This window comes from Lepidochelys kempii, chromosome 3 (genome assembly GCF_965140265.1).
Source record: "Lepidochelys kempii isolate rLepKem1 chromosome 3, rLepKem1.hap2, whole genome shotgun sequence".
NCBI lineage: Eukaryota > Metazoa > Chordata > Testudines > Cheloniidae > Lepidochelys > Lepidochelys kempii.
In genome coordinates this window covers 201,958,309-201,986,095 of record NC_133258.1, presented here as the reverse complement: position 1 = coordinate 201,986,095, position 27,787 = coordinate 201,958,309, and the positions used below count along the sequence as shown (strand labels likewise).

General features: G+C 43.6%; 1 protein-coding gene across 10 annotated transcripts in view; it reads left to right on the top strand.

Annotated features, from left to right (window-relative positions):
- The first annotated feature begins 1,336 nt into the window (after positions 1-1,336).
- The window catches only part of PLCB1 (phospholipase C beta 1), a 655,431-nt gene continuing 628,980 nt past the window's right edge, over positions 1,337-27,787 (top strand). For all 10 annotated transcript variants that reach the window (XM_073339660.1, XM_073339659.1, XM_073339667.1 and 7 more), the window contains exons 1-2: positions 1,337-1,664; positions 21,318-21,395. In XM_073339660.1, coding sequence (XP_073195761.1) covers positions 1,566-1,664; positions 21,318-21,395 — 177 coding nt within the window. In that variant the 5' untranslated portion in view covers positions 1,337-1,565. The remainder of the gene's footprint in view (positions 1,665-21,317; positions 21,396-27,787) is intronic.

Genomic DNA, 27,787 nt, shown 5'->3' with positions numbered 1-27,787 from the left:
CACTTTATTCTCCCTGAAGAGGTATTTGTAACCACTAACAACCCTACCTGTCACACTGTACCTAAATAGCAAGTGTGATACAACTTTTACCCCTGGGTCTTGCAAACCCAGTGTTCTCACACCATCTGTTACAGTAAGTTAGGGAATAAGAGAAATGCTTAATTATTACAAAATAATACTCCCTAGCTCTTATACAGCACTTCTCAGCCATAGGTTTCAAAGTGCTCTACACAGCAAGTCAGTATCATTATTCCCATTGCACAATGGGGAAACTGAGGCAGAAGGCTGTGCGATGACTTGCCCAAAGTCACGCAGCCAGCCAATGGCAGAGCGGGAAATAGAGCCCGTGTCTAAGCATGGTGTTCTTTATAGGTAGGGTGGGCTACGTTTCAAGGAAATAAAGGACAGGTGTAGGAAAGTTAGGGACATAATTTTTTCCCCATATGTTTTACTGATGATATAAAGCAGCGGTTCACAAACTGTGGGTCGGGACCCCAAAGTGGGTCACGACCCAGTTTTAAGGGGTTCACCACGGCTGGTGTTAGACTTGCTGGGGCCCGGGGCTGAAGCCCAAGCCTAAGCCCTACCACCCGGGGCTGAAGACTGAGGGCTTCAGCCCTGGATGGCAGGGCTCAGGTTACAGGCCCCCCAACCGGGGCTGAAGCCCTTGGGCTTTGGATCTGGTCCACCCGGGGCAGTGAGGTTCGGGCTTTAAAAAACAAATAACCAACCCCGGCATTTGTCCCAGACTAGAATTTTCCCCGTCATTGCTGGCTGCCATGTGGGCTGTCTCCTGTATGTCATGCGCTCCTGGGGACACTCGTCACCGGTCCCTGGGCAGGAGGGACGGGTGTCACCCTAGCTATAAGACTCCTGGGTGGAATTTTGCCTCTGCTTGCAGGCCAAGGGGCGTTCTCCCGCGTGGGGCCAGGATTTCCCCCTTCCTGCTGAGCAGAGAAAGCCTTTGCCACCTGTTCTGCAGGTGGGCCCTGCCCCCGCCCCCAGCTGACTGCTGGCAAAGGGCCATGAAATACTGGGGGCGATTGGAGCCGGGGGGAGAGGGGAAAAGCTGCAGCTGTGCTAACCCCTCTCTCCCCAGATAGAGCCAGAGCTGGCCTGCCCCCTAACTTCGCCTTGCCTGGGGGGGTTGCAAAGCCAGTCTCCCCCACCCCACCCGCCAGCTCCGCGCGCGCCACTCTGTCTCCTCCCCCCCGCCCGGCTGCAGCGGCCTCCTTGTGCCGGTAGGTGGCGCTGCCGCCCCGCGGGCAGGCGGGTGACCCAGCGCGGAGGAAAGTTGGGGGCCGAGTCAGCTGGGGAGGGGGGGGGGGGGGGAGGAGGAGGGCGGGCAGCGCGCTCGCGCCGGGCGCGCGTGTATATAGGATGTGCCGCCGCTGCATGGCTCTGTCCGCCGGCGGCCGCGCCAGCTGCCTGCTCGCCGCCCCTGCGCGCCGGTGACTCCCTCGCCCGGCTGCGGCAGCCCACTCCCCGGTGCTTCCTCCTCCTCCTCCTCCCCGCCGCCGCCGCCCGGGGCTGCCCTCCTTGCGGGCAGCCTCCATGCGCTGCCCATGGCCGGGGCACAGCCAGGCGTCCACGCGCTGCAGCTCAAACCCGTCTGCGTCTCCGACCTCCTGAAGAAAGGCACCAAATTTGTCAAGTGGGACGATGTAAGTCGGATCTGTTCCTTCCCTGTCCCCCCCCCCCCGCCCGCCTCTCCCTTTCCAGGACAAGGTGTGTGTGTGTGTGTGTGTGTGTCCCCCCTCTACCCACCCTCCAGGCGCGTCCCCCGCCCCCCAGGGCTGCCCCCTCCGGCGGCGGGATGGGGGACAAGGCAACGTGCCGAGCGCGGCTGGATGCCCGGCTCCGGCCCGGCACATGGACCGCGCCGCGCACCGCCGGGGGACGGGGAGCGGGGGAGGCGGGGGGCAGCCTCACCTTGGCTCACACCTGTTGTGGGCTGGGGCAGAGCGAGGGGGCCTCCCCGCGTCCTTGCCGAGTGTTGAATTTCATGTTGGGGCGGGGGAAGAGGATGATTCCTCCGAAAAGGAGGAGCCCGCGCTCGGGTGCAGGGGGTTTGGGGCCGGCACCGGTGTGTGGTGTGGCCTCCCCCGCGACTGGGGTTGTTTCCAGAGCGTAGGGCGAGTGTGCGGGGCCGGAAGCCACACAGGTGCCGGCCCGCATTATACAAGTTGGAGGATGAGTCTGGGGGTGGGGGGCGTTTAAAACGGAGGGGGAGCAGGTTGACAGTAGGGATTTGTTTCCATGCCGGCGGTGAATTATGGTCCCTATTCCTTTTAGCATGCCATCTACGTTAGCGTGTGCACCTTCGGATCTATTGTTTATTGTAACCCTTTGACATCTAAACTGCCTCTTGACTGCTAAAACTTTTCTGAACTTACTTTGTCTCCCTTGCATCTATCTGTTCGTCCCATTTCACTTCATTCACTGTTATCTTTCCCCTCTCCCGTGTCTCTTGGTTATGTTGTATTCCATCTAATTCACCCTGTATTCCCCTATATTGTTATAGATGGTGATTTAAAGTGTATTCTTTTTGCTTTTGTCCCCTTCCTCTTTCTTTCCCTGTGTTCTCTCTCTCTTCGTAATGACTACTTTCGCAGCCTTTTGCCGCTTTCGCCAGTCTTCTTCATTCCCTCTCTCTTTATGGACTCTTCCCCTTCCACCTTGTGACCTGAAATAGGCTGAAAGCTTGTCTCTTTCACTGACAGAATTTGGTCCAATAAAAGCTTCTACCTCACCCAGCTTGCCTCTCCACCCTCTATCACACGACCTGTGCATACACACCCTTGCATCCCCTAAATGAAGAACATCACAGGTACCCGTTCACCTTTTTTCCTCGGCAAACAGCTCTCACAATCCTTGACTCCTCCCAAAATCTACATGCATTCAAGCCTCCCAACAAGACCCCCTCTCTCCTACACACTTCTTCTCTGATTCCCCCAAAGCTCTCATGCATTTTTGTTTCTGCAACACAAAACACATTCACACCCCTTCAGTACAAAATCACACACACACAAGCAGCATCCCTTCCTCCCCTGAAACATCCAATACTATTTCTGTCTCTTCATCTCAGCATTGCTACATAGTGTGGGAGAGGGGTAGGTCTATGCTGCCCCCTGAACGGTAGCTGATTAGCAGTTGGGACTTCTTTTTCTCTTTATAGGCTGTGCTAGGGACTTCTTCAGAGACTGGGTGGATAACATTCTCCTCCCCAGCATTGGGCCACCAGTTATGAGTGGGGAGGATATAGCATCGGGTGGAAGGAAACAGAGGGGGCAGGTTCCTTGTGAATCCCATCCCTCAGTGGTTGCTCCTGTGGTAAAACCTCAAGGGTTCCTGCCCTCCGCACACAGCTAGAGAAATGGACAACCCACCAGGGCTGGTGCTGATGTGTGCACTGAGGCAGCATTGCGATGAAAGTATATGGATTGGGCATAAAGGAGAAGACCGACTTGCTGCACGGACTGAATGGCAAGAGTTGTTGAGAAGAACTAGTTTTCGAGATCTCCTTTTATACTAGCTCAGCTCAAAAAGAAAAATTCTTGTGTAAAGTTGACTTCTCTAGAGACATGCGCAGTAACAGCAAAGAGAAAGTGCCGTTCACTGCTCCCGTTCTGTTGCACAGTATCACGTTACCATTGCTCTCAACCTGTCAAGAGACTAAAGGTGTGATCCTGACCTTCATAAATGTGTGACAAATGCTTGCAGTGAGGAATGCAACACCAAAAAATTAGGAGGGAAGTCTTGAAGCAATGGGGATTTACTTATTAAGGGATTCCTAGAAGCTGAGTTTCATGACTGTGCCAATAATTTACAGTTATAAACAGTGAGATAACACAAGGGTCACATAGTGCCTGAGGTAGATTTGGATCTAAAATGGATGATTCACTTGCTGTTCGGGTTGAGTTGACACCTGTGAGTTCTCACCGATCAGATTTGCTGTATTGTAGATCACAGCACAGTTTCAGCCTTAGTGCTGTGAGATATATATATATATTTTTGATAAGCAATCTTGCCAGCAAATTCATAAACTACATATATGCTGAGGGCAAATTAACAGTGATTTATACTCTCCAGGTGAAGAATACAAGGAGTTATCAAACATGGATTATGTGTTTTGCCTATTTTTCATGGCCCTCGAATGTGTAACTGTGACAAGAACAGAATTGTTTGCAATATCTCATGGATATTGTTACCTTGAAAGATAGGACTAAATTATCTGCAAATAAAACTAGCTGATAGAGTTAAATCTGCAGAGAATTTGGTCCTTTGTTTTTATTTGTGAGGGCTATTACTGCACCATAATTCAGAAATGTGTATAGGTGAAGAGATGCACTCTGTGAAAATGGAGTCTTCCTGTATAAATAACTTACAGGATTTTTTTATTTAATTATGACTATATATTAGTATTGTATAGACTAAATGAAACCACCCACAATATTAAGCATGAAGGTTGTTAGCAAAAATTGACAAAGGATATAAATCCTAAATCAAGATTAATTGTTATAGATTCCCTGTTATATCTGGCACATATGAGCCCCCCAATCCTGCAACCTCATACACAAGAATAGATCCTCATGCCCCGCCCCATTCTTTATTGGTGGGCTCTCTAAGTGAGGAGGGTTCTCTGGAACATATATGAATGTAGAAATGGGACTGAGATTATCTGGCACTGAGACACCTGCCATGGGCATAACACTGAAATAGTTTTGAGCCTTAACTCTCTTTTGATTTATTTAATTGCAATTTACTTAGTGTGTGCGAGAGGGTTTTTTTCTTTAATATTTTTTTACCCACAATGCCTCATTCCAGCAATGGAATCACCCCAGGGAAAAATATTTTAGTGGAAGTGATCCCTACTGTAGTATGGAACATTTCATACCTTAAATTGTCAATAGACATACATTGCCTGTATTCAGAGAGATTTTTTTTTTAATGAGCATCATTGACCTGAGGCTTTATGGTCTAAAGTGTGAAAATGTGTATATAGGAGCTCCTCTGTGAAACAATAAGCCATAATAATGATGATACATAATATGTTAAAGAATTTACCATGACAATAAAACCTAATAGACCATTACAACTACTTTGGATCCATTGTGTAAACCTAGTGGATGTGCAGAGAAGTTAAGCTCATGCACTAAGGTTCCTTATGAAATATTTGTTGGGTGGAGGCAGGGGAGAATACTTCCCACAATCCGCTTTTGTAGGAGGAGATTTTAAAAGGTGCTAAAGGGGTTTAGGAGCACAAGCCCCTTTGACTATCAATGGGACGTGTGCTCCTAAATACCTTAGGTGCTTTTGAAAATATCTTACTAAACAAATAATTAGCTATTCTTCTCTTACCCCCTTCCTCCTCCCATACATGAATACTGGTCCTGTCTGTAGGCAGAGCCAAATTACCACTGAAGTAACAAGTCGACAGAACTTGGTCCTGGAATTTCAGTTTATGTTGTTTGGGCCTCCCCAAAGCACCTGAAAACGACTTTTTTCGTGTTTGGTACAACCCTAGAAATCTGATATGGAAAAGATTTGATCCACTCCTCTGTCAAGACAGCATTATCGCCTACCTATGCTTTCCCATACAGCACATTTCCTGTCTGTTTTATTTCTCTAATAGAAAAATGACCATATTGACTTCTTTTCACATCTCATAAAACAAAGGCTCTTCCTCAGCAAAACCTTGTGACTTGTACCAAGTTTCAGCCCAGAGCAAAATTTTCCAGATGAGTTATAAGCCACTGAAAATAGCTTTCTGCAAATGGGAGTGCTGAAAGGATTTTACCCAGAGTAGCACTTAGTGGCTATCACGCAGTCACACAATGTGTTGGAGGAAGAGTAAAGCAATAGCTCTTAAAGAATTAATTTAGTACTTCTTTGAATGATGCTGGGGTGAGATGCTGGCAGAAGCAGTAGTAATGTAAGCTTTTAAACTGACCCACCAGTGTGCTTGAAACCTGGCCTGGAGCAGCCATTCCTAGGTGTTAGAGAGCGAACTGCCCTCCAATATCCATCTAGTAACTTTGCTGAGACCACTAAGAAGTGCAACATGTGCAATGCTAAATGTGTGATGTGGACCCTCATCTACTCATAAGTGCAAATTGGTCACCTACACGCCTCGTATAGGGCCTGATCCAATGTCTGTGTGAAGTGCATAGGTGATCTCAGTTGAAAGACTCTTGTTGACTTCATTGACCGTGCTCTGAGCAGTAATAATCTTCTGTCAATTTAGACTGTTTAAATTGGTGCAATCTACGCAATCGTAAAGGCTGGAAATTCCATGTGTTCTGCAGGGGATTTCCTGTCCTGTACGTTGAAATCCATTTAAAATCTTATTTAAATAAAAGAGAATACACCTCTATCCTACGAGACAAGTGAAGTTCTCATACACCAGGATTACAGGTGACTATATAATATCCCCATAGCCATCTGCTTCCCCATTGAAGGATGTTTTGGCTTGAGACTCCTTACAGGGGGGCCTGATTGTCAGAATGGGCTGAGCACCTTGCTCTCTGAAATTGGGATCCTTTCAGTTGTCTCAAGTTAGGCTTCCAAAAATCAAGATGAGCAGAATCACTGGTCAGGAACAATCTTAGCCTTTCGTAGCAGGGAAAGAAGTCTGGGTTGTTCAAACATTGGTTTGACTGCCAGTGCTGTAGACATGCTGGTGTCCCTCATTCCCAGTGTTTGACAGTTACCGTTTCAGGAAGAGGAGATTTATAGACTGGTGGCTGAACTTTGTGACTTTGTCCTTACCCATAACTATTTCACATTTGGGGACAATGTATACCTTCAGATCAGCGGCACTGCTATGGGTACCCGCATGGCCCCACAGTATGCCAACATTTTTATGGCTGATTTAGAACAACGCTTCCTCAGCTCTCGTCCCCTAAAGCCCCTACTCTACTTGCGCTATATTGATGACATCTTCATCATCTGGACCCATGGAAAAGAAGCCCTTGAGGAATTCCACCATGATTTCAACAATTTCCATCCCACCACCAACCTCAGCCTGGTCCAGTCCACACAAGAGATCCACTTCCTGGACACTACAGTGCTAATAAACAATGGTCACATAAACACCACCCTATACCGGAAACCTACTGACCGCTATTCCTACCTGCATGCCTCCAGCTTTCACCCTGACCACACCACACGATCCATCGTCTACAGCCAAGCTCTGCGATACAACCGCATTTGCTCCAACCCCTCAGACAGAGACAAACACCTACAAGATCTCTGTCAAGCTTTCTTACAACTACAATACCCACCTGCGGAAGTAAAGAAACAGATTGATAGAGCCAGAAGAGTTCCCAGAAGTTACCTACTACAGGATAGGCCTAACAAAGAAAATAACAGAACGCCACTAGCCGTCGCCTTCAGCCCCCAACTAAAACCCCTCCAACGCATTATTAAGGATCTACAACCTATCCTAAAGGATGACCCAACACTCTCACAAATCTTGGGAGACAGGCCAGTCCTTGCCTACAGACAGCCCCGCAACCTGAAGCAAATACTCACCAACAACCACATACCACACAACAGAACCACTAACCCAGGAACTTATCCTTGCAACAAAGCCCGTTGCCAATTGTGCCCACATATCTATTCAGGGGACACATCACAGGGCCTAATAACATCAGCCACACTATCAGAGGCTCGTTCACCTGCATATCCACCAATGTGATATATGCCATCATGTGCCAGCAATGCCCCTCTGCCATTTACATTGGTCAAACTGGAAAGTCTCTACATAAAAGAATAAATGGACACAAATCAGATGTCAAGAATTATAACATTCATAAACCAGTCGGAGAACACTTCAATCTCTCTGGTCACGCAATCACAGACATGAAGGTCGCTATCTTAAAACAAAAAAACTTCAAATCCAGACTCCAGCGAGAAACTGCTGAATTGGAATTCATTTGCAAATTGGATACTATTAATTTAGGCTTAAATAGAAACTGGGAGTGGCTAAGTCATTATGCAAGGTACCCACCCACTCCCAGATGTTCTGGTTTAACTTGGATTTAAACTTGGAGAGTGGTCAGTTTGGATGAGCTATTACCAGCAGGAGAGTGAGTTTGTGTGTGTATGGGGGTGTGTGTGTGTGAGAACCTGGATTTGTGCTGGAAATGGCCCACCTTGATTATCATGCACATTGTAGGGAGAGTGGTCACTTTGGATGAGCTATTACCAGCAGGATAGTGAGTTTGTGTGTGTGGGTTTTGGGAGGGGGGTGAGGGGGTGAGAGAACCTGGATTTGTGCAGGAAATGGCCCACCTTGATTATCATGCACATTGTAGGGAGAGTGGTCACTTTGGATGAGCTATTACCAGCAGGATAGTGAGTTTGTGTGTGTGGTTTTTGGGAGGGGGGTGAGGGGGTGAGAGAACCTGGATTTGTGCAGGAAATGGCCCAACTTGATTATCATGCACATTGTGTAAAGAGTTGTCACTTTGGATGGGCTATCACCAGCAGGAGAGTGAATTTGTGTGGGGGGGGTGGAGGGTGAGAAAACCTGGATTTATGCTGGAAATGGCCCAACCTGATGATCACTTTAGATAAGCTATTACCAGCAGGACAGTGGGGTGGGAGGAGGTATTGTTTCATATTCTCTGTGTGTGTATATAAAGTCTGCTGCAGTTTCCACGTATGCATCCGATGAAGTGAGCTGTAGCTCACGAAAGCTCATGCTTAAATAAATTGGTTAGTCTCTAAGGTGCCACAAGTCCTCCTTTTCTTTTTGTGAATTTACTCTGGCCACTTGACAGTAAATCAAACCCAATGTTTTAATAATTCTTCCTTGGAGAGTTTTAAAGCCATTTTCAAAAGAACTACATTCAACTGCAAAGTGACGTTGTAAGGCTTTCCAAAGTCCACTTTGTTTAGGGATAGTGCAGGGGGTGGGGCCTGATAACGGCAGATATATTACTAGCTGGGTGAGTTAAAGAAACCGGAGTAGAAAGGAGTTTTTCTCATGGGGTTGGTGGAGGTACAGCTCTGCTCTGGTTTTGTGTGCATAGTTGCTGGAACTAGGGGAGCTGGGGGTGTGGCAGCTTGAAGTGGTTTCCATTATATACAGGGCTTACAGTTTGGTTCAAAGGCTCTCGGCACCACCACTATATACAAATTGCTGATTGTGCATAATGGTTTCCGCTGTGTGGCCCCAGCAGGAACAGGACAGACATTGCCGAGGTAGCACCAGCCCCAGAGCTAGGACACCGTTTAGCTGGTATTGTCTAGTGGTGGTAATTGGCATGCCAAGGCAGGTTAATGGAATGGTATAAGTTAAAAAACTGTATTTGTTTTCAATTCTCACTTAAAGAGTTTCTTATCTTCCGTAGTGATAATATGTACTTTACATAAAGGCTTTGACTGGGTCTTTGCTGCTTATGCTATTTACTTTCACTTTCAAGTGTAGTCTACCAATAAATAATGGAGAGGTTATATTTACTGGGAATGCTGCCTAAATTAGGCGACTTTCTGGCCATAAAACTGGCACCCAGTTTGAACCAAAAATGTAGTTATCAGAATTGAACTGTTGCACACGCAGCAGCATCCAGTGGCTAGGGCACCAGGTGGGAAGTCAGGAGACCGGGGGCAAGGTAGTCCAGGGTGACTAGTGAATTCTGAGCGCCCAAATTGAGATACTTTAAAGGGGTCTTATTTTTAGGAAGGGCTGAGCACTCACCTTTGAAAATGAGGTTCTTCCGTTTGTCTCATGTTGACTTGCTGCTCACTCTTAAAAATCTTGGCCCTGGGCTCTGCCATGTCATTTGTTTTATGACCATGGGCAAATCACTTAACCACTCTCTGCCTCCACACCCTCCTCTGTAAAATGGGGTAAATATCATTATCCTATCTACTCATCACAGTTGCGCCTGAGCCCCTCAAAACCACTAATGGATTTTATCCTCACAATACCCCATGGGAGGTAGGGAAACGTTATTCCCATTTTAACAAAGGTGCAGGGGAACAAAGATGCAGACAAACTAAGTGACCTGCCCACGCTCACCCAGGAAGTTCAGAGTGAAGTCAGGAATTGAACCCAGAGTTCTTCAGTAGACTTCATAAGGACTCACCTGCTAGACCAGTGATTCTCAACTAGGGGTATTTGTATCCCTGGAGATACGCAGAGGTCTTCCAAGGGGTACATCAACTCATCTAGATGTTTGCCTAGTTTTACAACAGGCTACATAAAAAGCACTAGCGAAGTGAGTACAAACAAAAATTTTATACAGACGACTTGTTTATGCTGCTCTGTATACTATACACTGAAATGTAAGTTCAATATTTATATTGCAATTGATTTATTTTATAATTATATGGTAAAAATGAGAAAGGAAGCCATTTGTCAGTAATAGTGTGGCTGTGACTCTTTTGTATTTTTATGTCTGATTTTGTAAGCAGTAGTTTTTAAGTGAGATGTAACTTGCGGGTAGGCAAGACAAATCAAGACTCCTGGAAGGGGTACAGTAGCCTGGAAGGGTTGAGAGCCACTGTGCTAGATTATCTTTACTCACATTTATAAAATGCTTTTGAACTTGGTGGGTGACTAGTGCAGTGTGATTTGGTCCGGGAGAATTCATGGGCCTATTTGTTTGTTTGGCGTCTTTTTTTCAGAAGATTATCAAGAACATTTGATGTGTTTGTTATACTTTATAAACATCCAGATATGTACATGTATCAAGTATTATCAGTATGGATAAGTAGAAATAAATAAAACAAACTAGTTGTGAATACTTGCCTGAGAATGTATTTCTCCTTTGAAGAAACTTTCAGATGTGGTTTAAATTATTGGCTGTCATATAGCTTGTTTTATTTTGGCATTTTTTTTATTCTGTCCAAATCAGTCACTACTGAATATTTCTGAGACCATCAGAAATGAACCAACATTGGTCTGCTCTTAGATATATTCAGAGATTAGACTTTTCCTTTTTTAAAAACAGAAGAAAAACATACTCAACTGAACAACTTTGTTTTTCCAGCCGGTTTGGATTTGGAACTCTCTTGAGTCCAACGTGTTCTGTTTGTTTTTCTTTAATTATATTTAATCTGCAATGATCGGACCAAATATAATGAACAAAAATAAAGTAGGGAAGGATACACTGTTATCTAAACTAGTGGGAAAATGTTGTATAACCGTTCTCTTGCAACACAAGAAGAAAATCAGATACTGAATTTAAACAAATCATATTTCAGATGTTCAATCAGCTAATATTTCATCACAGGATAAATTCTGATCCTATTGAACTCCATTGGAAAGCATTTATTGGGACAGAGATTTGGCCCCAAGGTTATCTTGTAAAATGAGTAGACTCTTATCCCAAAAGGATATGAAAATGATTTTCAATTCCATATATAGCCTCTATTACCTTAATATCTGACCACCTCACAATCTCTTTGTCATAAATATAAAGGGAAGGGTAAACCCCTTTGAAATCCCTCCTGGCCAGGGGAAAGCTCCTCTCACCCATAAAGGGTTAAGAAGCTAAAGGTAACCTCGCTGGCACCTGACCAAAATGACCAATGAGGAGACAAGATACTTTCAAAAGCTGGGAGGAGGGAGAGAAACAAAGGGTCTGTGTGTCTGTCTATATGCTGCCTTTGCCGGGGATAGACCAGGAATGGAGTCTTAGAACTTTTAGTAAGTAATCTAGCTAGGTATGTGTTAGATTATGATTTCTTTAAATGGCTGAGAAAACAACTGTGCTGAATAGAATAACTATTTCTGTCTGTGTATCTTTTTTGTAACTTAAGGTTTTGCCTAGAGGGGTTCTCTATGTTTTGAATCTAATTACCCTGTAAGGTATCTACCATCCTGATTTTACAGGGGGGATTTCTTTATTTCTATTTACTTCTATTTTTATTAAAAGTCTTCTTGTAAGAAAACTGAATGCTTTTTCATTGTTGTAAGATCCAAGGGTTTGGGTCTGTGGTCACCTATGCAAATTGGTGAGGCTTTTTATCCAACATTTCCCAGGAAAGGGGTGGGGTGCAAGTGTTGGGAGGATTGTTCATTGTTCTTAAGATCCAAGGGTCTGGGTCTGTAGTCACCTAGGCAAATTGGTGAGGCTTTTTATCAAACCTTGTCCAGGAAGTGGGGTGCAAGGTTTTGGGAAGTATTTTGGGGGGAAGGATGCGTCCAAACAGCTCTTCCCCAGTAACCAGTATTAGTTTGGTGGTGGTAGCGGCCAGTCCAAGGACAACGGGTGTAATATTTTGTACCTTGGGGAAGTTTTGACCTAAGCTGGTAAAGATAAGCTTAGGAGGTTTTTCATGCAGGTCCCCACATCTGTACCCTAGAGTTCCGAGTGTGGGAGGAACCTTGACACTCTTATTATATTTATTCTCACAACATCCGTGTAAGATAGGCAAGTTCTATTTTACCCTCTTTACAGATGGGGAACTGGGACACAGACAGGCTAAGTGAATTGCCTATGGTCGTACAGGAAGTCTGAGGTGGAGAAAGGACTTGAAGTGAGGTCTCTGAAGTCACAAGCTAGTGCCCCAAGCATTGGATTATCCTTCAAACAGCTATGCCAGATAATGATGAAAGGACTGAAATCCTTATCTGTTTTAATCTGGTAAATACAAGTTCTGTCAGTAGAATTTGATGTATCATTATTTTCATTGTGCAAAAATGCTTTCTAGCAGAGTGGAAAAAAATGGAGAAAAAACGTGGCTATCCAAATGTGTCAGCCACCAAAAACTGACTTTTTGTTAACTAAAACATTTCAAAATGGTCACTGAAGTTTTTGATTTACTGAAACAAGATGGGTTATTTTTAAATGAAAAACTTGTATAAAGTATAAACATTGACATTTTTATGCAATAAATTGCAGTTTAGAGAAAAAGGTTCTTATTTGATTGAAAAAAGTTCGAGTTAAAGAAGTTTTGACCTGCTCTACTTTCTACACAAAACTTCGCTTTTTAAGAAAAAAAAAATTAAATAAATTTGTTGTTACTACAGTCAAACCACATTAAAAGACCATTAGTAAGGTTGCAAAATCAAGCAATTAAAAGCTAGGAAATGCCAGAATTAAGATTGCCTGTGCAACTTAATTTGGTCCCTTGTGTGTATGCATTATGATACAGTCTTTAATTACATAATCACATACTATTTTGCTACAGGATTCCTGGCTCATTCGTTGCACAGGACAGTGGTGTTGACTTATTCAATCTTATTAACAGTCCTCATTGTTCAGTGGATGGCTCCATAGCTTATTTAATGTATGCTATTCAAACCCTGCGCTGATGACACAATTATTAATTTCTTCATGGGCTTTTCTGTAGTACCCCTCACCGTTTGTTGAAGCACTCAGATACTACATCAATGAATTAATGTTCACAATGCCCCTGTGTGCTCAGGGTGTGTTGTTCCCATTTCAATCCCCATCCCCAACACTCTTCCCCCCCCACCCCCCCAGCCTTGTTTAGCGGCATGACATGAAGGGCATGTCTACACTTTGAGCTGGGTGGGTGATGCGAGACTCAAGGAGACATCCTTGTGTGAGCTCTCAGCTGGCTCGGACAAAGCTAGTGCACTAAAAACAGGGAGTAGCCGCGGCAGTGTGAGCAGCCCTGAGTACGCACCCGCTGGGGACCGTAGGCATGTACTCAGGTCAGGAGCGACGGAAGCGCCCTAAAAGTGGATGGGCCACCGGTGCCTGAACTGTGGCCCTGCACTGCCCCTTCTTCCCACCCTCGTACCGCCCCTTCCATGAGGTCCTGCCCCTGTGCTACTGCTTCCCTCCCCAAGACTCCGGTGCAAAAACAATGAGGAGTCCTTGTGGCACCTTTAGCCCACGAAAGCTTATGCCCAAATAAATGCGTTTAGTCTCTAAGGTGCCACAAGGACTCCTTGTTTTTGCTGATACAGACTAACACGGCCACCACTCTGAAACCTTCCTGGTACAGTATCCTAGGGCTTGTGTGTGTAGAAAACTTGTACCGCTTTTAGCTATGCTGTACTGGTATAGTTAAAGCAGTGCAACTCTAGAAATTGCACTGGTAAAGTGCTTTTACCCCTATCACTTATTCCTGTACGGGAAGGGGGGTTAATTATACTGGTATAAGGCGCCTTTATGCTGCTCTAACTGCATCCACACTAGGGGTTATACTGGTATAACTATTTTGGTTTAAAAAAAAAAAACCCCACACCCATAACTGTAACCCCCTACAAACTCTGAATGTGGGCCCGGCTTTAGCTGAATCTGAGGGGCTTGTCTACATGAATGTTTAGTTTGTCGCAAGTTGGGGTGTGAATTTACCCCGCACTAGCCTGCAGCTCACATCTGTCCTTGGAAATCCTGGAGACGTGTATTAACAGTTCTTTAAAGTGCATTTATCTAGTGCTCTTTACACTGGGAGGGCATCAGCAGGGGCCATACAGACAGCGCAGCAGGTCAGTGCGGAGTAGGGTCACACCCCAGCTTGCAATGAACTAAACTTTCTTACAAAACTGCTGTAGGTGAAGACCAAAATATTGGGAGATTAAAGCCATGATCCTGTGGATTCTTAAACAGGTGCATAATTTTAGTCATCATCTCCTGTCTGCTGCTCTTGTGCTTAAAGCCATCCATCCACTTTTGTAGCATTTCTCATAGGACGTGTCTCAACACAGAAGTTGCACCAGTAAAAGTTTTGGCAGAATGCCTTCATGTTGGGTCGTTTGTGCCATTCAGCATGTCACCACAGCATTGGGCAGTAGTGGCAGAAGTGTGGAGCAGTGCGGGTAGACATCCCACTTTCTTTGTTTGTGCCTCAGTGGCATAAAATCTCTTTACAACAATGAAAAGTCACTTAGGTTTTTCAGTACACTAAAAATTACAGTGACCTTTTTTTATATACACAGGCCCGAATTTTCCAAAATGGGAGCCTAAAGTTATGCTTCTAAGGGGGTGGGGGGGGGGAATTTTCAAGTCTCCTGAATGATTTACGGGCACAAGTCCCATTAACATCAAACTTTGATGGAGGCATGTAGCCTGGTTGATGCATTTCAGCTTTCTTGATTTCTGTGAATGCAGTATGTCAGGAGGTGGTTTTGGTTGCAAATACAGCACAGGGCTAGAAGAGTGTTTTAAGTGTGAAACGTCTTAGTGGAAAATATCTCTATGCAAAATATGAAATTAAGTTAGGAAGTTAGGAAACCATTTAAAGAAAATAGTCCAAAATGTCTGTTTGAGCAATTCAAGACTATAAAATTGGAAGAGAGTAAAGAACATGTAAATAAAAAAAAATCTGTTTTAAATTAAAAATCAGGGTTTTGTTTTTTTTTAATCCCTCTGATGTTGTATATACTGGTCTATCAGATTGGGTCCACGCTGCTGCTGTTCTTTTTATTTCAGGAATTTGCAGAGGAACTCCATCAGAAGCCAGAGCTCTGCTTGGCAATAGTAGGCAGAGGGTGGTATTTGAAGCTGCTAACAATTTGCGGTCATTTGTGGCACGGACTTGTTGGCTAGACGTTGCAGATCTGCTGTGCCTTTCTCTGCTTTTTTTTTCCTTCTCCACCCTAATTGTTTCTCTTCCCCATCCCACATCTTGATTGTATTCTCGGAACGTCTCCATGAATGTTTCAGCATGCCATGTATTGGTTGTTCTGTTTGTTTATTTGGGGCCAGATGTTCAAAAGATGTTCTAAATACGTGTTTGGCTTCCCAAAAGGGACACCTGTTGGTCTCAATGGGAGCTGCTGCGCTTTGAGTACCTTTTTGACAATCAGGTGCCTAAATGGGAGTTGAGCTCTTTAGAAATCTAGTCCTGAGAGACTGTGCTGAGAACAGCCTCTTTGCTCACTTCTGTGAGGATACAGTCAGCCGAGCCTCGTCTTTCCTTCTGTTGCTTTATTTTCTCTCTTTTCTTTTGTGTGTTGGATTCAATAGGGGTGGGGAAGAAATGAGTTTGCCCCCCTCCCTCTTTGTTTGTCCTTAGGTGTTTTTCCTTTGTAGGGGTGGCTTGTTTACCTGGATGGAAGGGAATTGTATTTCGTACACTCATAAAGTGCTTTTGTGTCTCCTCGGTTTTGTTGTCTGTGTAGGTGTGGATGGAAAACCGCTCCATTTGGGGAGGTTGGGAAGTGGGTCAGTTATGTGCGGGAGAAAACTGAATGAATGGGTTTGAAGATACTCCTCAGCAATGACTCGTAGCAATGTGGGGTGCAAAAATATCTTATTTGTAAATATAATACAGGAATTGTGTATGAAATATTTATCTTTTAAGTCAGACAGTTATTACTTGGAACGGTGGGGTTGACCAAACTTCTGATGCACTGGTTTAGGTTCTTCATTTTCTTATGTGTAAATGTATAGGGAGTTTTCATGGTTTTTTTTGCAAAAAGAAAAGGAGTACTTGTGGCACCTTAGAGACTAACCAATTTATTTGAGCATGAGCTTTCGTGAGCTACAGCTCACTTCATCGGATGCATGCCGTGGAAACTGCAGCAGACTTTATTTATACACAGAGAATATGAAAAAATACCTCCTCCCACCCCACTGTCCTGCTGGTAATAGCTTATCTAAAGTGATCATCAGGTGGGCCATTTCCAGCACAAATCCAGGTTTTCTCACCCTCCGCCCCCCCCACAAATTCACTCTCCTGCTGGTGATAGCCCATCCAAAGTGACAACTCTTTACACAATGTGCATGATAATCAAGTTGGGCCATTTCCTGCACAAATCCAGGTTCTCTCACCCCCTCACCCCCCTCCCAAAAACCACACACACAAACTCACTATCCTTTTTTTTGATTGATTTCCCCTCCCCAAATAAAAAGCTACTTGTGGGTCCATAGTCCCAAAGACTGTGTGTTTGTGAGTGGGGAAGAGCATCCTGCAAAGGTGAGCAGAGAAGTTTTATTTCTGTTCCCAGATCCAGAAATAGGAGTATGGCTCTGGATGAGAGCTTGACACAGTTTTATTTTAGAAACAAGAACGTCGAGACAGTCTGAACCCAGCCCTTGCTGCTGCTGCTGCCACTCACAGCTGCCACAAGGGTGAGGAAGATCTGTAGACAACATTTTTAAAAAGTTAGATATGGTAAATAAAAGTTTTATAGGGCAGGCACTGTCTCTGGCTCTGTGTTTATACGATGTCTAGCAGAATGGGACACCAATTTTGGTTGGGACTTTTATGTGCTGTTGTAATACACATCATAAAATGTTTTGTCATATCAGAGCAGTGCATTTAACATAAAAAAACAAGAGTTGAAATTATTATAAATTAGTAACAGAGCAGAGAAAATGTTCTTGCTTTTGCATTTCCTGACTTAAAGCTGAATTTTTTTTTTGTTAGCACAGCTTTTGATTTTGTAATATAATAAAATTTCTACTATACTCGGAAGCTTTAATTGAATTCCTCTTTATGCATCGCATGGTGCAGATTCCGTTTTGTCACTTTACGGGGATTGGAGGCTTTGGTGCAATTCTTTTTGTGGCACTACGAAGTCTGCTGAGTGTAGCTGGCGTCCCACAGCCTGAGACTGGAAAAATCGTACTTTGACAGCCGTATATCGTCCACGCAGATGCAGCCAAACAGCTTTTGGATTTAAGCAGTTGATTTGGAATGATTAACCAGCAAAACGGATTAATCCTAGACATAATCTCTTTATGCCTGTCTTTCTCAACACCTCCGCCCCCTCCAAATGTCCTGTGTGCCTCATCCTTCAGAGGAGCAATTTGCATCTCTTTTACTGTGCTGTCAGTTTACGTACAAACGGCACAAAAAATGTCTAGAGGTGGGCTGAGGAAAGGCAGTTACGTGATGTGAATCATTTCTTTTCGAAAGGAACAGATTTCAGAGCACTTTTATAGTATTTTACAGATACTGACATCCACTCAATCTCTTCTTCATTAGGTTTGTTTTAGATTTATTTTCCATTGCATCTAGTACAAGTGTAACATGGACAGACCCTAGTCGTCGGCAGGTGGGATCAAACCTAGGACCTTAGTGCATGAGCCTCTACCACAGAAGCTAAAAGCCAGCTGACTCTTAGCTAAGGCTGTAGAGCAGACTCATTTAACTCTCTCTTTCTAAGTGGTCTTGGTGCCACGAGATGGGACAGAACACCACACCCAGAAGGTGTGTGGTTTACACAAGCAACCACATTGCACCCTTTGGACTTGGGGAAGACCCTGATTCAGGAAAACAATCCAGTGTGTTCTTATCTTTATTCAGCAAAACATTTAAGCATAGGCACAAGTTCCACTGAAATTGAAAGTTAAGCAGGTGCCCAAATGCATTGCTGAATCATAGCAAAATATCTTGTCTCCCTCCATACTTTTAATTTGTTGTGATGTCTTTTGCTAATACACAGTACCACTAGTATTTTTTTAGTGGATCAGACTTTCCCTTCAGTTGACAGTCAGGACACTTGTCGCAGGACAGTTAATGTCCTAGTGTGACTTACCAGCTTGTGTTCTATGACTTTAACATTTGGAGAGAGAATTTCTGGTTTTCATTTAACAAAATTCTAGCCAGCACATTTTGTGTTTTGTTTCCTTTCCTTATTACTGTCCACCTTTCCATAGCTTCTTTCCCTCAGTGTTTCCCCTTGATCTTACATCTGAACTGTGGGTGTCCTGTGTTGTGCTTCTGAGTTGAACTGTAATACTTTCAGGGCAAGGACATAAACTTTCCTCAGACTTTCACGTGTTATCTGTTGAATTAAAGTGTTTTGTGTGGTAAGGTGCTACTGAATATGAGTAAGGGTATTTGAATTGTGCATTATGTGCTTTGTAAAGCTGACATAAAATACTCCATAAATAATCATGTCCCCAAAGCAGATAATGTCACATGTCAGTTACTTTTGTCAGGTAATCCTCATTAAGGGCTTGATGCTGCATTCCTTGTGCATCCACAAGAAACATAGAGTTTGGTTCTATAAAGTATATGTCCTTATGCTGGGATGAAAACTTCTTTAAGGGACACTGTTCACACTTCTCTGTTTCTCTCCCTCCCTTCCCCCTCCCCACCCCCGTTGATACAAATGACAGCTGACAGATAACAGAAAGGGATTAGAGAAATTATTTTTCCAGTGTGTGTTTGTGCATTTGACAAGCAGTTTCACTATTTCTCTTTATAGTCAAATTTGCCTATTTGGATGTATCTTTCATACAGCCATGGGGACAGTTAAAAGACTGTAAAACCGTTTTAAAAAAACTGGTGAGGGTATTGAGGGCAGATGTCTCACCGTTGTTATGATGGCTGTCAATTGCTTGACCATAGTTAAGTGGTGGACATGCTGTCACTTTTGCTTATTGTATCAACTATGGTTATTTCACTAGTTCGTCTTCACCTATTGCCTCCTCATACGTTCAGATTGTAAATCCTTTGGGATGGAGATTGTCTCTTTATTATGTATGCGCACTGCACAGCACAGTGGGGGCTCCAATCCCCGTATGCTGCTTCTAGGCACCACTGCAATACAAATGGTTCATCATTTGAAACTACTCAACTCTCTCTCTCTTTTTTTTTTTAAAGCTGACTAGACTTCAAGTCGATGGGATCACTTTTAATTAAATCAAGCAACCTGCTTGTGTCCGTTGTGTATTAGACATTATATTCTATACACCGCCCTTGAGCCATTCACACAAGAAGGGGGAAAAATCAGCTGTGAAGCTGAGTGGCTAATGGATCAGTCAGCAAAGGAATGTCCGAGCCCAACTGAATTTGTCAGAAAAAGCAAGCTAAATGCCACTGAGCCAGCCCCCGTACTGCATTCTCCCCATGCGGTGGTCCCTGGGGAGGATCGAATCAGAAAGACGGGTCTTCAAGTCCTCACCCACAGAGGCCAGTGAGAACAAATTATAAACTGGTACTGCATTGGCCTTGTGTGACCAATAAGTGCTTGTCAGGGTGGATACCAAGGGAAAAAAGGTGACATGGCTGCTTCAGGCAGGCAGCTGTCTCAGGGAAACCACTGTTCCATCCCTGTTGTTGGAAAAATAGTGATGACTATCCAAACCTTGCACCCTGAAGTGCAGTCCACCCCTGAGGAAAGCACTTGATTGAGGCCTACCCTGACTCCCATGACCGCTGCACTGGATGCTCTTGTGTAAACACTGCAGGAAGCAGGATGTACCCTGTGGGAAGACCCGGCAAATCCGTTTGCCATCTGGCTCCCATTCTGTGATCCCTGGTGGCTAGGCCACTGGTTATCTTCTCAAGACCAGTGGCTCTTGCTGAGATGGTCAGCGTTGGATCACTTTCCTTAAGATAGTATTTGCCGCTGCAAATTTAATACCTTTCCAGTCCAGACAGGATCCCCAGTCTTTAAAAGCTTGTCTATGGAGGGGAAGGATGCTCCAGTGGTGAGGGCCCTCTTTTAGGAATTGGGACCCTGGGCCCTGCTCTCTCTCAGACTTTGTGTGACCTTGGACAAATCCAGTTAACCTCTCTGTGCCTTGTTTCCCCATATGGAGGGTAATAGCACTGTCCTACGTTGTGGGGGTGTTGTGAGGATAAGCATGTTTAAAGATTGTGAGGTGCTCCGATACTACAGTAAAAGGAGCCGTATAAGTATTTAAGACAGACCAACATTATCCTGCTTTTTAAATTTTTTATTTGTATTGCATCTGTTTTGTGGAATAAAAGAAAGTTGAGTAATATCATAGACTGCAATTTACATGATTAAATCGTGTTCTATGTTTTTTTTTGTTTTTGTTTTGTTTTTTAAATGTTCAGCACATTTTATTTTAACTTGGATCAATTGGAGCCATATTTTCTAAAGATCTGTAGAATGTGGCCTTATTTTTTGTTGTGTGGGAAATGGCTGAGTTTCAAAGCTTTACAGGAACTGTAACTGGTTAGGAGAAATATACATCCACTTTCCGAATAATTTTAATAAATAAAATTTTTCAGTGATCCCACATATGGACTTTACAATTGGATTTTTATCTGCTTTCAGAAAAATGCATATCGTTATAAAAAACGCATATATGAATTACAGACAAAAACAGGAAGTATTTAAATGGAAAACAGAATTAACAAGATTCCTACAGTAATTTAATATGTATAACTGAGCATGATTGGGCAGATACATTCTCTCTCTCTCTCTTTCTCTTGCACGTATACAGAATGTAGAACATGAAAACATTTAAATTACTTAGAAATATATTATGACATCGGAATGGAGATTTGGGATGTGGGATTAAACTGTGTAAGTGACATTCTGTGATTTGGTACCTTCAGGGTGGCTGTTAGGGCTGTTATTTAACAGTGAAGATAAGGTGGACCCGGCCTTGTGGCATCTGCCTTGCAAGTTTAATGTTCATATTATTTACCCTTTTTTTTTTTTGTAGGATTCCACTGTTGTGACTCCAATTCTTCTCAGAACAGATCCACATGGATTTTTCTTTTACTGGACAGATCAAAATAAGGTAAGAGAAGAAATGCCTTTTTTCGTATTGATTTCAATACAGTGCGATAGGGCTGGTGCGATAGGGCTTTGGGCAGGAAGCTTTGCACTCTAATTCTGGCATAGAGGACGCCCAAGGAGCGCTGCAGTGCAGAGAGCTCCTCTGTGATGTAGAGAAAGCATATATGCTCCTCCCCAGCCCCTGCTGCACAGGGCATGTGGCTGGGAAGAAGGAGAGTGATTGGCGATCCTCAGCTGCCTGAGTGGCCCCTTGTGGACAGGGGCCACTACTGGCATAATACAGAGTTGTTCCAATTTATACCTGGGGACCAATCTGGCGTGAAATCTTGGCTCTGCTCAAGTCAGTAGGATTTTTTCCATGGTGTGGTTGGTCCAATATTGGAGGAGTTTAAAGCCACCTATTTCAACCTCCCTGCTGAGTTACTCTGCACTCCTCAGCTGCGACTAAGGATGTGGGTCTCTGTTTTTATTAATCTGTGTTGGAGACTCGGTCTCTTGTTAAATATGTTCCTGTATGCTTGTTGGGAAGGCTTAGAGACTGCTGCATTGCTCCTATTTTACACCAGTGTCATTCCAGTGCTGTCCTGTTTCCCGCAGACAGAATCCATGGCATTACACCAGGGTGAAAGTGGAGCAATACAGTGGCGCATCAGGCCTTTGATCTTTTGTCAATATGCTGTCATAGCGATTCAATGGAAAAACACAGTCCAAGTATTATGAAGAAATTAGTTCCTCTTGTCCCCGAAGATGGATTGTGGTGGTACCTTGTTAGAAAGTAACCTTATCTTGTATCTGTTGCCTGTTACAAAAGAAAATATTAGAATAATGTAATTGCTTCTGTACAGTTTTCATTTTCTGTTAGTGTTTTTTGCTGGGTTCAGAGTATACAAGGCTGAAGCATCAAGGCTGCTGAAACTTAGTTTTCAAAACACACCCTCTCACCCTCAAGTCTTTACAAATAATTCTTTGGCGTTGCAAAAAGGCTTTTATTTTGGTTGTTCTCTATACCACATAGTCCTCTTTAAATATAATGTCCCTTTTAGGCTTTGATTCAGCAAAACACTTAAGCATGTACTTAAGTCTGGAGTTAAAAAATGACCCAGAGTTGATTGGAGAGTTTATTCACATACCCTTCAGTTTCCTACTGTTGTCTGTAAAAACAATGCCTTGAAGCAGTTCTGTAAAATGGCTATTTATAGAATGGTTATTTCCATATTCATGAAAAAATGTTTTTATAATGCCCAAAACATTTTTTAAAAGGTTGGGTATTTGTACAAGAGACATAAGTATCAGTTTGATTTTTTTGAAACTGGGGAATCAAATATATATATAAATGGCAACAAAAAAGATTTTGTCTGGTTAGTAATTCATGACAACTAAGTAAAGCTTGTTTTCAAAACCTATCCTAAAGGTCTCTTTATTTAAAAAGTTTGTGTTTGGGGATGATCATTTTCTGCTTATGCAGTGAATATTTTGATTTATATTTATTGTGAAATTATTGAAATTTTTAAAAAAAATTAAATTCTGGTTAAGTATTAGGTGAGATATTTAAGGTGGTTCTTATGATTTATGGTTGGAAATCCAAAGAAGGAACAGTAACCTTGCTTACACACCTACAACCATTGAGAGATCTTCTAAGAGACACATTTTTCACAGCACTGCTGTCATGTTTCTGACAGATGATAGACCATCACGGGTTAATCTGCTCCCTTCTAAAAAGGAGAAGTTATGAATTCCATCGCATTTTGGACTTACCTGAAACCATTCTCTTCCTCTTGTGTCCTGGAAGAAGCAGACACAGGTTTTGGCTTCATTCCATGTAATCGGTGCTAATTAAAATGGGTATGTGCGACTGGCATTACATTTTGGACAGGTTTGTCAAAACCTCTCTCTAAATCCAGAGAGTCATACACCTCTAACAACATTAAAGCCTCAGTGAGACACGCATCTCTTCACCGTTCATCCTTATTATTATTATTATTTTATTTTATGATCAGCTACACAATAATTTGTGTGTGTGTGCACTCATCAAAAGAACTGAAGGAAAGGGTAGATATAACAAAGGGAAAATTCTGCATGCATGACCTCTGTGGTGTTTTCTTGAGACAATGCACAGTTGGTGCAAATATAAATTGCATTTATGCCAGTGGTAGTTCAATTTACACTGGCATCTATGGTATTTCCTGTTCTGTGTTTACAAGATAGAGCAAATACCTCATTAAAATCAGATTCTGAGGTATAGATTGATTTTTTTTTTATCTTTAATGGTGCTTGTTTGATATCTGTTGATAAAAAGACACATGAAATATTAAGGTAACCAACTTTGCTCAGAATAGCAAAACCACAATAAAGAACTTTCTTGCTCAATCATTCCCCTCTATTCAGCACTGGTGAGGCCTCATCTGGAGTACTGTGTCCAGTTTTGGGCCTCACACGACAAGAAGGATGTGGAAAAATTGGAAAGAGTCCAGCGGAAGGCAACAAAAATGATTAGGGGGCTGGAGCCTTATGAGGAGAGGCTGAGGGAAATGCGATTATTTAGTCTCAGAAGAAAAGAATGAGGCGGGATTTGATAGCTGCTTTCAAAGAGGATGGAGCTCCGCTGTTCTCAGTGGTAGCAGATGACAGAACAAGGAGTAATGGTCTCAAGTTGCAGTGGGGGAGGTTTAGGTTGGATATTAGGACAAACTTTTTCACTAGGAGGGTGGTGAAGCACTGGAATGCGTTACCTAGAGAGGTGGTGGAATCTGATTGGGCTGATTTAGTTGGGGATTTGTCCTGCTTTGAGCAGGGGGTTGGACTAGATGACCTCCTGAGGTCCCTTCCAAACCTGATATTCTATGATTGATTAATATAGGATAGCTGGCTTTGGGCCAAGGGAAAGAAGAGACCTCGTCTCTCTTTATGACAAGGAAAATGTACAAAGTCGGTGCTTACAGACGCTGTGTTTATTGCCTTGGAGCTTGGATGTTCGCACTCCAGGGATGGTGTGAAGCTGAAAAAAGACCTGTTCGTGTCACATCTGTGCCTTCTTCACAGCCAAACCAGAGTACAGAGATGCTAGCAGATATCCCGCTTCCTTCCTCAGAGCACTGGCACCAAAACAAGGTCTTCTGTAGCTGAGAAGAGAGAAGATCAAACATTTCAGAGCAAGGATTCAGTAATATTCCATAGGATCTAAAACTATGCCTTTCTCCCTGATGATGATGAGTAAGAGGCATGAGAGACTAGATAGTCGTTGATAACCTGACCCCCAATTTACAGCTCCTGGGGATTATTCTATTATCCTGTGCAGAAGGAGGAACAGGGAGAGTATGACTGTATCCCAGGTGATGTGTATATTGTGGAGTCCCAGCAGTTTATGAATGGGAAGAATCAAGGGACTGGTATAAAGTCAGGTTGGTTTTGGCAGTGGAGGAAAGGAAGGGGGAGTAGCACAATGAGCTGGAAAGTGGCATTAGCTCTTAGGTTCTTAGACTGTGTTTTTTTCCAAGGCATGAACAGGGCCTTTCTAGGTAGGGGTAGGGATGTGTGTGTAAAGTCCTATCACAGTGTGGCCCAATTTGTGATTTCGGGGTGCTAACCAATATAAATAACATTAGAACAAAATGAGTAGTGACTGTCGCCGTCTGAACTTTTCCTGGAAGGTTGCTGTCCGCAGAATACTGATCAGTTCCAAGGTAACCTGGGTTTTTATGGGACCCGGATCATGCATGTAGATGCTTGGGATGTGGCTTGTCCACTGGCATGGGTGAGCCCCACAAAGGTGAGAGCAGCGTCTGTGATTTTCAGGGGTGGACTTGGTCATGTGCAGACCTCATGGTGCTAGGGCTCTGCCTCTCTCCATTCTTGAGGGAGTGTACTACATTGCACAAAAAAAAAACAAACAAAAAAACACCCCAAAAAACCAAACAGCCCTGCAGCAGTAAGTCTGAAAGCCTGGGTCCACTAATTGCAGCTCTCAGACCTTGTGTTCGGGGGCTCAAAATTGTAGTGTAAACATTCCCACTCAGGCTCTGAGACCCAGCAAGGGAGGGGGATTTCAGAGCCCTACCAGGAATGTCTACACTGCTATTTTTGTTTTTGCAGTGTGGACATACCCTTGGAGTCCCCCCCCTTGGTCTCAGGAGCTTTGCTCTGTTGTGTTTCCCTAGAGCTTGGATTGGGATGCTCTGTTAAACACTGGCAACCCATGGACCCTCTCCTAGAGAAGATGATATGAAAAGGTTGCGGTTACTATTTCAAGGACTGTCTTCTTGGACAGATACTGTACCCTGGGACAGTATTCTTCCACTTTGCCCTGCCTCATGAAATTCATAACTCATAAAAAAAAATAGATGGTGAAAAATAAATTTCTGGACGGCGAGGGTTTTGTCATAGTGGTGATGCGGTTTCTCTAAGAATAGTCTTTGTGTGCAATGGGAGAGCAGAGCATAACTCAAGATACAGGTTACCTATTGATAATAGTTTTGGATCAGCTGAATTCTGCTGCTTTGATAAGGAGTTTGAAGATAGAGAAGCTGGCAAAGTACTATTATAATGTGGCCCAGCGCCCATTCCTGTGCTAGCCCGAGGCAGAAGCTAGCTTCAAAACAGAAGCTTTGGATCCCTTGACATTTTTGGAATATTTCTCTTGTCCAGCCAGCATGAAAGGTAAAGGATTGTTTATAGAATTCTTCAAACCCTGTGCTGTACAGGTGGCTGGGTACATTTTTTTCCCTCTGAATAGCTTGATCTGGAGGAAAAAGCAGTCCCAGGCAAGAATGCATGCAATTTCTGACCAGGATCCTAGAGACAAGCTCACCTGCATTCTGATCCTGCAACCAGATATAGACAAGATGGGGATCAATCCATTGCAGGATTGGACCTTTATTTTGTAAATTTTCAAATTAACAATTTTATAAAACCATAAGATGTCTTGTATTTTAATTGTTTATAATGTGCCCATGCACAAAGTGCACTGCTGCCTTCGATTTACAACTGGGCTATCATTTGTTATCATTCAATCCTAACTTAGTTATATTTAAATTTGAACTGTGACTGGTTTTTTTTCTATGTTGCCTTAGGGATTTAGGTGCGCACATTTCTCTTTGACATTAATGGGTGGGATTTTTATATATGCTTAAGTGACTCAGAAGCACAAGTCCCATGTGTCTCCTTGAGTCATTTAGCTGCTTCTGAAAAAGTACCATCCAGTGTCTCTGAATGCCCTAGGCAGTTTTGAAAAATTTCAGGAGTGCTCTTCAGTTGTTTTGGAGTTGCACAAAAATTGTGCTTTTGTACCATTCTGAAAGAAAAGTAAACTTCTGCCTGTAACAAAATTAGCATACTTCCCCCCCCCCCCCTTTTTTTTTTTTTTGGAACTTCCAGACAATGAAAATATCCATTGATACTTTAGGAATCATGGAGACCTATTAATATTCGTGCCTCTCCATGAGATGAATAGCAAGATTTTTGCCTGGACAGTACAGGGGTGCAGTGCAGAGGTGTGGCATTTCATTGGCAGCTCTAAGAGGAACTGTGGTAGATGCATACAGAATTTCCCTTGGGGATCTGGAGCAGCATATGCTGAAGTGGCAGCTTGACCACCTTCTGAACATGTTCATTTCATATTTCAGCGCTAGTCAGCTCTGTTGGCCAGTGTGCAGTGTGGGAGAGGCCATGGCCCAACCCTCACCCTACCCCTTTTGGGAAGGGTAGACCCTCTGGCTTTGCTAGTATCGAGCTCTGGTTGTGCTCTCCTACCGTGGTGAAGATGGCCCCTTACATAGAGGTGTTTAGTAGAGGGGAAAAGTTCTTTTTGCAGGTCCATGCAGAGTCAGCCAGAATACCGGCTCTGTTCACAGTAGACCTCAAAAATTCTCCCTTCTGCTGTATAAAGTGTGTCCCTTGTCTAAATCTAAGGCCATGTCTACACTACAAAATTATGTAGACCTAAATGACCTTGGCATACAGCCGACACAGTTATTAAATCGTTTGTGTTGTGTGCACACGTAGCTCACAAAAGCTTATGCTCAAGTAAATGGGTTCGTCTCTAAGGTGCCACAAGTCCTCCTTTTCTTTTTGCAAATACAGACTAACACGGCTGCTACTCTGAAACTTGGTTCCTTGTGTCAGCAGTACGCATCCTCACCATGAGCGCTTGTATCAATGCAGTGTGCAGTGCAGTATGGGTGAGTATCCCACTGTGCAACTCAGCACCATCCAGTGCAGGCTGTTTTGGAAATTTTTTGCAGTGCCTGATGGGGCTGGAATGAGTTGCGCAGGGGTGACTGGAAGCATGTGGTCAAATTCCCATAACGTGGTCTTCTCCGTCCCATAATTTCATCTGCAGCCCATAATATTTTGCACCTTCTTTTCAAAGACCCACAAACCCACGCATCCCTCCTCGCT